The sequence below is a fragment of the Biomphalaria glabrata genome, chromosome 3, assembly GCF_947242115.1.
Source record: "Biomphalaria glabrata chromosome 3, xgBioGlab47.1, whole genome shotgun sequence".
NCBI classification, from domain to species: Eukaryota; Metazoa; Mollusca; class Gastropoda; family Planorbidae; genus Biomphalaria; species Biomphalaria glabrata.
The window spans coordinates 31249026-31262221 of NC_074713.1; the positions used below are offsets into that span (position 1 = coordinate 31249026).

A 13196-nucleotide genomic window follows, 5' to 3' on the forward strand; every position below is an offset into this window, starting at 1 on the left:
GTTGAGAAAGTTTGGAAACATTAACAGTGAGGCTGGAAGAAGATCCCAAGCCTTTGAGAGTAACTGCTATGGAAAAATGATGGGTATCAGATACCAGAAAAGAAGACAAATGAGTTTGTACTTTTACAAGTCAACATTCTGGCTAGCAAAAAGAAGGAACTCCTCAATACTGTGAAGAGACAAAAGCTTAGCTTATTTGGTTATAGTGTAAGACATGACTCACTATCAAAAGTCATCCTTCAAGATACAGTGGAGGGAGCACGAAGATAACTAGATAACATAAAAGAATGGATCGACCTCTCTCTTGGAATCCTGGTAAGAACAGCTGCTGACCGGGAAAGGTGGAGGGATTTGGTTACGCGAACTGTCACAGCACCCCTACGACGAAAGTCAAGGGACGGATGATGAGATGGGGAATAATTTATAATAAGCGATCTTGTTGGTAAAAAATAAAGCCAATATTCTCTGCGAAAGACAGAACTCCGACTGACCTGCAAAATGTTTTCCATCTCAAACCATCATCCATTGAAGTAAAGAAGACAAGCCATTATTATTAGAAATGAGATGGTGATGGGGGGGGGGGGGGAACTTTCTCCTCTTGGTATTAGTAAGGGCAAGTAATTAAAATAAATCATCTAGACAAAGATGCGCGAGATGGTAGGGAAACACTCTTGAGGATGGGATGAGTTTTGTTGAGCTCTAAAAGTTTAAAGCATTGAGATTTACTTGCCTTTTCTATTTTAAGTGACAAGAGTAAGTAGCCTACAAACAAAACATAGGTTATTCTTTGTGGTTTTACAAAAGATGTAGTGCTGTGATGACCAGCGTGCATTTTGAGTATGTTTGGCTTGTTTTGTGTCTAGGGGATGATTGTATTAGTGCGCAATGTGCTGGGTCACCACATATAAACTAGAAACAGGCACACAACAATCAGACAATAGAGAAATATACAACGGTTATTAAAATTTACAAAGGTGTTTATTTACACAAATAGAAAAAATAAATGGGGGGGGGGGAGTTATATCTTATCTCTTGAGTAGAATATTTTATTTTCATTCTTCGCACCAGTATGATAAGAATGAGTGTGTGTCACTTTGTCTTTGATTGTTTAATTTATCTGAAGGTCTATTGATATTGTAGCTGGCTGTGCTCCTTGGTGGAGGTCTAGCAGCTGGTGATGGTACTCTGGCAGGAAGAAGATTGCAGCATGCATGTGTTGGAGTATAAGTCCAAGCGGGATCGGTTGTGGGCAAAGTAGTGCTGGTGGCAGGCTACCGTAAATACTGTAAGCAAAACTCGTCTACCGTGGGAAGTTGTAGAATAGTATAAGTATCGATAGGCTTATTAAGTAGAGTTCATATAACAAGTAGTACCAAGTAGGCAGACTACATGAGGGAGGCTGCAAAGAGGACAAGTTAGGACACATCCTCATGCATATTATTGATGTCCTCAACTGATGTGCATTCGTTAGATTGGTTGTGATTACCATCAGGAGATGACAAAATAAAATAGCTTAAAGAGATTGTTAATATGAATATGATAATAATAAGGCATGTCTTCGAGTCCGAAGATTAGTGAGGAATGCAGTATTTCCCGTGGCTGCGCAGCCCCAGCTGTGACCCACCTATATGACCTGGTTGCAAGCGGCCTCAGAATGAGACAGACGGAGGTCACTCACAAAGGCCGCGGAATATACATTTGAGACCAAAAGAAAATCCGCTGCCGAGGACAGACCCAGACGGCGAAAAGAAAATCTAAACCGACCACCTGCGGACAGTGGTTATTCTTGCCCTGGATGTGGCATAAATATGATAACAACATTGATTTAACATAAACAGGGGAGGCAATAAGAATTATTGCTTGAGATACAATGTAGGTGTGGTCAAGGGGGTAATCAAATTAATTAAAGTGTCAGTTGCTACACTGTGTGTAGAAGAAACATATTTACAAATCTATTCATCATTGTGTTGAGTAAGGAGGAGGATGAACATCAATAACGAATGTCAACATAAATTACCTTCCAATATGCAATGGGTAAACATTTAGATTTTAGAGAATATATCAGACAACCTAGTCAAGGCTTATAAAATAGTTTAATTCAAGATAGTGAGTTTGTGTGTACAATATATATTTGTATATATATATATCTTATCTTATCTTATATTATACAGACGTTACTTCAAAAAAGAAGATGATTACGTCCTACACGTCATGCATTTAGTCATGCATATTAACCAATGACTTAAATTCTGCCAAGTCACTGGTTTTCCTGGCTAGCTCAGGCAACTCATTCCATGCTCCAATAGCACTAGGGAAGAAGGAGTATTTGTACAAATTTGTCCTAGCATATGGGACGAGGAATGTGCCTTTATCTTTGTGTCTTTCAGAGTATTTTATTAAATTTTGTTTTTGTATTTGAAGATTATGGTTCAGTGTTTTATGTATGATTGCTACTTTACTTTTGAGCCTTCTGTCCTGAAGGCTTTCTAAATTTAGTGATTTTACTAAAGGTGTTACTCTAGTCAAATGTGAATATTCGTTTGTTATGAATCTCACTGCTCTATTTTGTGTCTGTTTCAGTTTCTTAATGTTTTCTTGAGTTGAGGGGTCCCAGACGGAGGATGCATATTCTATTATTGGTCTAACCAAGGTTAAATAACATTTTAGTTTTATGTTTTTATTTGATTTATAGAAATTTCTTTTAATAAATCCTAATGCTTTGTTTGATTTTTTTGTAGTTTCATCAATATGTGGATTCCATGACAGTTTTTTTATTTATTATAACACCTAGGTATTTTGCGTTTTTAGTCTGTGTTACTGGTTTGCCATGAATAAGATAAGTGGAATTAATTTGTTTTAGTTTTTTTGTTACTCTTAACAACTGACATTTTTCTGGGTGGAAAGACATGCTCCAATTTGATTCCCATTTCTGTAATTCATCTAATTCTCTTTGTAAAATATCTGTGTCTTGTGTTGTTTTTATTGTTCTATATATTATGCAATTGTCTGCAAATAATCTGACTTTTGTTCCTGAAGTAATGCAATTTGGTAAATCATTTATGTAAATTAAAAATAGTAGTGGACCCAAGATTGTTCCTTGAGGTACACCTCAGTTTACTGTTATCGGTGTTGATTTAGAGCCATTTATTATTACAGTTTGTTCTCTCCCTATCAGAAAATCTTTAATCCACTGATGCAGTGGACCATTAATGCCGAAATATTTTAATTTTTAAAGCAAACTATGGTGGTGAACTTTGTCAAAAGCCTTAGAAAAATCTAGTAAGATAGCATCTATTTGTTCACTATTATCTAAACCTTTTGAAAAATCATCAATTAGTCCTATTAGTTGTGTTTCACATGATCTATATTTCCTAAAGCCATGTTGGTATGGAGTGAGGACATTATGTTTGTCTAAGTGGTTTATGATGTTGCTACATATTATGTGTTCTAGGATTTTACATGTGATGCTGGTAAGTGATACTGGTCTGTAGTTTCCTGGGTCAGATTTTTCTCCTTTTTTAAATAGTGGGGTGACATTAGCTTCTTTCCAGTCCTTTGGTACTCTACCCTGGTTAAGTGAAGCCTGAAAGAGTATTTTGAACACTGGGGCTAGCTCATTGCTTAGTTCTTTGAGTAATCTAGCTGGAATACCATCAGGTCCAGACGCTTTATTTGGTTTGGTGTTGGCTAATAGTTTTTGAATTCAATTTCTTGTACTACTATATCTTCTATGTTGTCTACTTGGTTCAAATTCAGTAATATGTCTTTGTCTCCTGGGGTTGAGAATGCTGATGCAAAGTATTTGTTTAGGATGTTTGCTTTAGTTTCATTATCATTATGTATTATGTTATGTTCATCTTTTAATGGCGCTATGTCTGTTGTTTCCATTTTCTTAGACTTAATGTATGACCATAGGTTTTTGTTGTTATCTTTAGATATTGGCGCTATGTCTGTTGTTTCCATTGTTGTTTCCATTTTCTTAGACTTAATGTATGACCATAGGTTTTTGTTGTTATCTTTAGATATTACATTGTTTATGTACTCACTCTGCAGCTGTCTGCTTACTTTTTGGGTTAGGTGTTTAATTTTTATGTACTTTTTGTAAACTCTTTCTGCATTAGTTTCTTTAAATTTTCTGTATATGTTTTCCTTCTGTTTACAAAGCTTCTTTAGTCTATTATTAAACCAGCATTTATTTATTTTGTTTGATGTGTATTTAGTTGGTATATGATTTTCTATAATGCTTTTAAGATGGTTGTTAATGAAATTCCAGAGGTCATCGACTGGTTGGTTAATGTCTTTTTCTAATAAGAATGCTTGTTGAAAGTTTAATGCAGCTTGGTTTAGTTGTGTTAGGTTACATTTATTCCAGAGTAAGATTTTTCTTTTGGGTTTTGTATTGGCTACTGCTTTTATCTGACTGTGTATTTTTATGATCTCATGGTCTGATAGACCAGGGATAATATCATAATCAACTACTAATCCAGGTCTGTTGGTTAAGAAGAGATCTAATGTGTTGTTTAATCTAGTTGGCTTTTTAATGATTTGATCTAAACTTAGGTTGTGTAAAGTTTCTATGAAAAGCTCATTTATGTCCTTAAGGTTTTGGTGTTTATCTATGGTTAGTGTTTTCCAATTTATATCAGGTAGGTTGAAATCACCCATAATCCAAAAAACTGCATTTTTATTTGTCTCTTTAAGTGTAGTAATCTGATTACATAGTTCCTGCATGTATTCTAAACTAGAATTTGGTGGTCTGTAAATGCTCCCTATTATTAGGAATGTTGAGGTGGTATTAATTTTACAAAATGTTGATTCTATATTTTTTGAGTTAGGTAAGGTAATTTCTTCTGCTATAAGAGTGTTTTTATTGCTAAAAGAACTCCTCCATGATTATCAGCCCTATCTTTTCTAAAAATCTCATAATTACTATTGAAAATTTTTGCATTATAAATTTCAGGATGTAGCCAAGTTTCTGTTCCTGCAATTATGTCTGGTTTCTCACATTCTAATAAAACTTCTAAGTCTGCTGTTTTGTTCCTAATGCTTTGAAAATTTATTACTAAGGTTTTAAGGTATTTTGGTATTACTTCTTTAGTAGGTTTGTTTAGTGAGGCTGTTGTATTAATTTTAGTAGATTTAGGTTTAACAGGAGTGGATCTGGCTAGTGGTTGGTGAGTTTGGTTTAGGATGGTGTTTAGGATGTTGTATGGGTTAGAAGTGTCTGCATCAAAGGAATCAAACAGTCCTGATGTAAACTGAGGTAACATACACGGTACACAGTGTCATGATGCGTCTTTGTTGCCTAAGGCATAATATACAGGTGTATTCATATGGAGACATGATGCATGGTACCATTCATCGCAGGTGTCACATTGAATGGCTTTCTGTTTCATGGTGCATACTTTTTTGCAGATGTTGCATCTATCTTTAGATCTAGGCCCTGGATTTGACTCTACATCTCCTGCTATTAATATTAACAGTGATAGGTATTTATTTCTGCTGTGTCTGATTGAGAACTTCCATTTGTGATGGGTAATCTTCTTTACAGGGTTAGTAGCACTTTTCCATGACAAAATTTTAGGAGATTTTTTAAGGATGAAATGTATGATGTGTGTGTGTGTTTCCTATCCGTTTGTGTGATACACATAGTAAAACATACACAAAACTAAGCATTTATCAAATCAATTATTGTTATTTGATTTTTAAAATAATAAATATCTTGCCAATATGCCACAGAACCAATGTTATCAGCTGTGGTATGTCCACAGAAAATGTAATGAAAGTTATCTTTTAATCTAGTAACAACTTGACTGTCATCTCAAAACCTCAAACAACCATTTTTTTTTTCAAAGATTTATTTAAAAACATTACAAATGGTTACTTTTCCATTTTTTTTTAAATAAGAAACATTCTTAGAGATGCCTTATTCATGATGTATATTCTCTGTGATGGAAATGTACATTTTTAGTTCCTATGTGTATCTTATAGATCATGGTGTGCATTTGAGGTAATGTTTTATACTTCTATTAGTTAACTTAAACCCTTTTCATAAACAGAGCCAGTAATATATAGGGCAATATTGGCCTATTTGAATGTTTAGGGATTTAGACCTATTTGAGTTTTTTTTCCTAGCAGAATCATTTTCAACCATATAGTTTCCCCAGCTTTTTTACGAGTGAAATAATTTTTACGGACTTTTCACAGCTGTATGAGAAATATTTTCGTTAAATCTACAGTAGATCTAGACTCTTGATCTAAGTCGCTAAAATTCGCGGACTTTTCACGGCTGTGAGAGAATTATCTTCACTGAATTTACAGTAGATCTAGAGTCTAGATCTAAGTCACTAAAATTTGCGGACTTTTCGCGGCAGTATGCGAATTATCTTCACTGGATATACCGTAGATCTAGAGTCTAAATTTGCAGGCTTTTCACTTCTTTGTGCTAATTATCTTCACTAGACTCAAAGTGATTTAGCGTAAATCTAGAATCTAGCGTATTTCTAGAGTAATCTAGACATTAGATGTACAGTAGATCTAGACTCTTGATGTAAGTCACTAAAATTCGCGGACTTTTCAGGGATGTGAGAGAAATATCTTCACTATATAGGCCTATATTCTAGTGATTTAGTGTAAATCTAGAGTCTCGATCAAAGTCACGAAAATTCGCGGACTTTTCACTGCTGTGTGAATATTATCTTCACTAAATTTACAGAAGATCTAGACTATAAAGCTAATTATCTTCACTAGATTCTAGTGATTTCGAGTAAATCTAGAGTCTAGACATAAGTCACTAAAATTTGCGGACTTTTCGCGGCTGTGTGCGAATTATCTTCAATGAATATACCGTAGATCTAGAGTCTAGATTTAGCGTAAATCTAGAATCTAGCGTATTTCTAGAGTAATCTAGACATTAGATGTATCGAGATCATTAAATTGACAAAAATTCACGGAGTTTTCAGGTTAGGTGCGAATTATCTTCACTAGATCTAAATTTGATCTAAATCTAAATCTAGATACTATTACAGTTACTAGATACTAGCTAGATCTAGAAGATTTACGGACTTTCCACGCGAAGTCACTCTTAGTCTTACACTTACAACAAGAAGATTTTAGGTGAGGGAGGGCCCGGAGGAGTGTAGCCTACAAATTAGTCTTGTAATTGTTCTAATTATAGGCACTACAGACTAGATCTAGCGCGTCTTTAGTGGTAACAATAAATGACTTCAGAAAAATTCTGCCAGGTGAAATGCTTGCTTGAGCCAAGGCCATCTTCAATCACGAGGTCGCGCTTCACAAGTGGGTGAAAGGCGGTGTAGACGCCAATGGTCAGCTCATTAACACAGCCAGCCCGTAGGGTCATGCGATCAGAATGCCTAGTTACGCTGTTGTTTTCCCCCTCACATTTTTAGCAAGAAATAAGCAAAATTATATTTAAAAAAAATATTGGGTAAAAATTTTAGAAGAGTGGACAAAATTTTAGGAGACTTTCGGCAATTTTTAGGAGAATTTTAGGATTTTAGGAGACTTTTCATTTTTTAGGAGATTTTAGGAGCGCTACGAACCCTGTCTTTAATGTTATGGATGTGTATGTTGGGTTATTTTTTAAGTTGCATTGATCTAAGTTTGGATGTTGATTTGAGAAGTTTCTTTCTTTTTAATTGCTTGAAGATTCTGTATGGGAGAATATTGACTTGTGCTCCAGTATCCAACGTGAATGTGACTTGTTTGTTTTCAACAGTAATGAGTGAGTTCCATTCGTTGCTTAGACTATGGGAGCCAGTACTGCCGATGAAAAGTGTTTCCTCAACGGAATCATCTCGACCTTCTGACTTGACTATACTTACAGGCTTTGATCTGCACACTGACGAAAAATGACCTTTTTTATGACATTTGTGACAGGTTTCCCCAAAAGCTGGGCACTGACGTGGTCTGTGTTCCTTGCCACAATAGCTACAACTCACATTTCCTTTTGTTCTTTTAAAGCTATTGGTAGCTGAATTCACAACGTGTACCCCACTTTCTTCATTCATGAGCTTAAGCTGCCATTCAGTTGCCTCAGCTGCCTGACATTTATTTTCTGCCTTGTTTAAGGTCTACATCTGGTTCTCTCAAAAGTCTTGCTCGGGTGTTCTCATTCCTTATGCCACCAACTATCCTATCCTTTATTAGGGAATCTTTAAGCAAATCAAACTCACATGTCTTTGCCTTGAGTTTGAGGTCAGCGACAAAGTTGTCAAATGACTCTCCTTCATGTTGAGAACGCTGGAAAAAAACATGTCTTTCAATGGTAACATTTTTTCTTGGTAGACTACTTCTCGAACTTATTAAGAATGCAGTGAAGTGTATGGAAGGACTTGCTAATCTCACATTTATTACATTCATTGTCCGTCCATTGGAAAAAGTTATAGACTTGCACTGCTTCTTGGCCGATCACATGCAATAGTGTCATAGACTGTACTTCTCTGCTTTTTGTATCCAGTCCACTTGCTATCGAATATATCTGAAAGGATTGTTTGAACCTTTTCCAATTTTCTGCTACGTTGCCATTTAATTCCAGCGGTTGTGGCGGGTGGAGTCGGTCCATCTGACACCATGTAATAGACTAAAACAACACGAGCTTCAATAAACACAATGATTTTATTCGTCCTTATTTATGCTCTTTACTCCAGCCACTTGTTCTCTATACGCTGACTTCCTGACACACTGCTGTTCACTCAAGCATGTCCACTCAAGGTCCACTAGTCATTTCATACACAGGCACACACACTGCACTACCAGCCACGCAAAACACATACACTTACTATCACAGTGTTGACTAAGGTAGATCTAGTTCTGTGTTCAGCTAGTGTGTATTTAGTAATTATTAGGATAAATAGCCAGAGCAATTTCATGATGACTGTTGTGGATTTTAGTTTTTAAAGGGATCTAGTCTAAATCTAGTTTAAGGTTTACAATGCCTAAGTTAAGTTTAAATCTAAAGTGAAAGCTAATTTACAATGACAATTAAATCAAATCGAATGGTTTATTAAATTCAAAATATGGACCTAGACTAGATCTAGATCTAATTCTAGATCAATATATTTACGTGTATAACTAACTATATAGAATATTACTATTAGTTATTAGTAGTATTAGTAGATGATTAGTAGATCTAAAGCCTTAATTAAAGTCTAACACATATATATATATATATATATATATATATATATATATATATATATATATATATATATATATGTACATATTATATATATATATATGTATATATATATATATATATATATATATATATATATATATATATCAGCATAGACCCAGCAACCTGGGAGACAGAGGCACATGACAGAGCATCATGACGTCGCGCTGTGAAAACTGGCGCACAGGTTGCTGAGGAAAAGAGAACAACGCTGGCAGAAGGAAGACGCGCTGGCAGAAGAAAATGCCAGAGAATAAAAGCAAGGTAAATGACACTAGCTCCAACTGGAATAACATGCCCAGTGTGCAGCCGGGCTCACCAGCTACATGAGGTGGCACAAAACCCCAGTGCAAAGCCCTCAGCCCTGTGGATGACAAAGTGGTCATCATCGAACCACGATGGACGAACTATACATATATATATATTCATGAATTAGGGCAGGCCTTAGGCCACTGCATCCTATGCAACCGCAGTGGGCCCCGCACTTTCATAGACCCCGCACTTATTTTTAGGTATTAAATTAAACCATTATAACTTATAGCAGGTTTCCTGCGGCCTCCTGATTTTCCAGTAGCTAGTAGAAATCTCCTGGAATTATTAAAATCTACTGAAAATTCATAAAAATCTCCAGAAAAATAGACAAAATCGTCATCTTTTAGGCATACCATTCTACCAAATTACACCGAAACCCCAGTAGACATTTTAGCTTATCTGTCCACTAATGAAAGAGGCTCTGTTTTCCTAAACTATTTTGTTGCACTCAGAATATTTTTAACAATAGCAGTAACTGACATCTGGTGGAAGAAGCTTCTCGCACCTCAAAATAATCAAGAATTACTTGAGGTTAACAATTCACGAAGATAGATTGAACAATTTGGCTATCTATAAAGGAAACTTAATTCTGATAATATACTTATGACTTTGCTACACTTAAGGTTTGTAAAGTAAATTAGATCGCGATTTTGTTCTTAGTAAAGAATGAATAAAATGTAAAGAAAAATTCTTATTTTCACTTATCCTTATTCCTACTCAGACTGGGCCCCGCAACTGTTAGGGCTGGCCTTGCATGATTGTAACCTAGATTTGGATCAAGACATTATTGGTTCTCAGCGCATGTCAAGCAACTCCGAGATTGGGTATGGGAGAAATAATGTGCACAAACTTTTTACTAGGCAGACAGACATACAGATTAATATACAGATAAACAATCAGAGTGAGTTGATAAAAGCTTTGTAAAAAGAGATTTAGCACACTGACCTGAATGTACTGCATCCTAAAACCAGATAGTTCTTCTCCCATTGGAACCACTACTTTCTCAATTTTCCGTTCATACGTATAACGTTGTATGTCTATAGAGTTCTCTGATCTTAACTCTATATGGCTAATTAACAAGTTGTTAATGACCTCTTGAACTGACTGAACACAAAGATAAGAGCATAATCAGAATATAGAAAATAAAGACAGACAAAAAAGAAAATATTTTTTTTAAATACTTAAAAAAAAAAACAAGGCTTATATTTAGCATTTCTGTATCAATTAGTTTGGATCAGTCATGTAATTAAATTTGTGATAGATCTAGACCAGTGGTCTTTAAAAATTTTTTTGGCCTACTCCCCACTTTTCGTAATTTTTCTTTTAAAAAATCCATTGTCATGACTTTTTACAAATCCTTTTAATATTCACTTTTTAAGTTACTGAATATTAGGGGCTACTATTTTTAGATTTAATTGTGAATTTAGTTTTATTTTTTATATAAATATTATCAAAAAATTGAAATTAAGCTGATGGGAACCCTGTGCCTCCTGAAGTCCGACTATATTAGAAATGTCCAACTTTAGATTAGCCAAAGTAATTCTTTTCTAGTGGCTACATCCAGTCTATTTCTTTGCTTAAACTCATTAAGTTTATTACGCACTAAATCTAGTTTAATCATGTATATTGATGGAGAAAAGATAAAAATAATTTCATTTTCGACTACAGTTTCTGAATTCAACAAGATTGAAGTGCAGCCATATCTGTTGTGCCTCCTATGTTGACATTCTTTATACATAATTTAGTTAATATATTTTCTTCCTGCAACTCATTTTGAACATGAGTAACAGATGTTTAAAAATTGTCATATATATTTAAATTGCTTAATTTTACATCATTTCTTCATAGCGCATTGTTAGGTGAATTGCATAGACATCTATGTCCTTAGGCAGCAATTCTTTAGTCAACAAACAAATTATGTGCGATTGTAAAACTCTTTAAAATAGATTTAATATCTCAATAAAAGAGATAATATTTTAGTCAATGAGAGTTAATTTCTTTCCTTGCAGTCGGAGATTGGTTTCATTCATTTGTGTTAGATGCCAAGAATGTAAAATACATTTTTCTTAGCCTGCTTTTTTTTTCGGCAGAGATTTTTATTTTATTTACCATACTTTTTTTCTAATTTTATCCAAAGAGAAATGAAATTGTGGGCTAAATATTTTTAAAAGATGTTGCCTGTGTATCACAACTCCCAAGGAGAAAAGTGGACAGATCTGGATTTTCTTTAAGCCTTTGTAGCGTCCAACCACTAATGGTGCCCCATTAGTCGCAATAAGCTACATAACCTCAAATTTAGAAAAAATATTTCATCACTAAGTCTTTGTGACATAGATAAGTATTTTACAACTTTAATTTTAGTTTTAATCAATTTTCAAACAACATTATAAGACTTAAGTTAGGCAGTTGTTTTTTTTTTTTTTGAGGGGCAAAGATAAAAATCTTTGCAATTTTCTAAGAGGCCACTATAACATATTCTGATTTGCCATTTTTTGTGGGTTGTTTTTTTTTATATTGTTTGAATGGTAGATAGTTTTATGTTTTTTCATGAATATTCTTGAATTGTATTTTAAATATTGCTATATTAGTCGACCAACTGCGTAGCATACTCTTCTTTTTTGCAGGGCCGGCCTTAGGCCACCGCAACCTATGCGACCGCAGTGGGCCCTGCACTTCCATAAGACACAAGCTTATTCGTGACCTCCGTGATTAGCCTAAGCACTTAACCTTGGCCTCTGACGAGTGATGACGTAGGCCGCGCTGTCGTCAGAGCTCAGGCTTTCATATCACATTGGGTTCTAGGTGTAAATTATTAAATTAAACCACTTTATAACTTATAACTGATTTCCCGCGGCCTCCTGATTTGCCAAGAGCTCCTTGAAATCTCCTGAAATTGCAAAATATACGAAAAAGTCCTGGAAATATGCGGAAATTATTTAAATCTTTTGAAAACTCATACAAATCTCCTGAAATATATAGACAAAAATGGTCATTTTCGGGTGTCATTCAGTATCGAAAACGCCAATTCTACGCGCCATAAAAAAACGGCATTATGCAATATCCAAAATTGTGGAATTAGGTGAAAGAAGCTTCTAGCGCATCAAACTAATGAAGAATTACTTAAGGTCAACAATTCTCGTAGATAGATTGAAACATTTGTTAATTCTAGCTATTGAGCGTGATATATGTAGGAAATCTTGATGATTATGATATACTGTATGAATTCGCTACACACAAGGCTCGTTAAGTAATTCTGTACGTAGTAAAGAATTAATAAAATGCTAAGACGAATTTATTTCCTAATACAAACTCTTAACGTTCATTTATTTATTTTGTGGGGTAACTCTAATCCGACTTGCAGAAATAAGAGTGATATTTCCATGACTTCTTGGTAACAATGGTTAAGTCCGGCCCTGCTATTTAGTGACGGGTGAATACTGCTTTTTCCCTCCCCCTTACTCTTATTTTTCGTTGCTAAAGTTACGTGGGGTAACTCTAGTCTGACTTGCAGAAATAAAAGATTGATCTTTCCTTTACTTCTCCAAACTGTTGAGCCATGAAGAGAATTATATATATAGATGTTCGTGAAGTCGACCTGGTTTCATAACCTCTTTTGAAAATGCCATTCAAAGTAGATCATTGGAATGTTTTTTATCTGGTGGCAATTCATTAACTTTAGGAGAGA

The 13196-nt window shown here is 34.9% G+C and overlaps 1 protein-coding gene across 11 annotated transcripts in view; it reads right to left on the reverse strand.

Annotated features, from left to right (window-relative positions):
* Positions 1–13196, reverse strand: part of LOC106073783 (Fanconi anemia group M protein homolog) — a 143031-nt gene that overhangs the window by 91635 nt on the left and 38200 nt on the right. For all 11 annotated transcript variants that reach the window (XM_056024523.1, XM_056024520.1, XM_056024522.1 and 8 more), the window contains one exon: positions 10457–10615. In XM_056024523.1, the coding sequence (XP_055880498.1) occupies positions 10457–10615 (159 nt within the window). The remainder of the gene's footprint in view (positions 1–10456; positions 10616–13196) is intronic.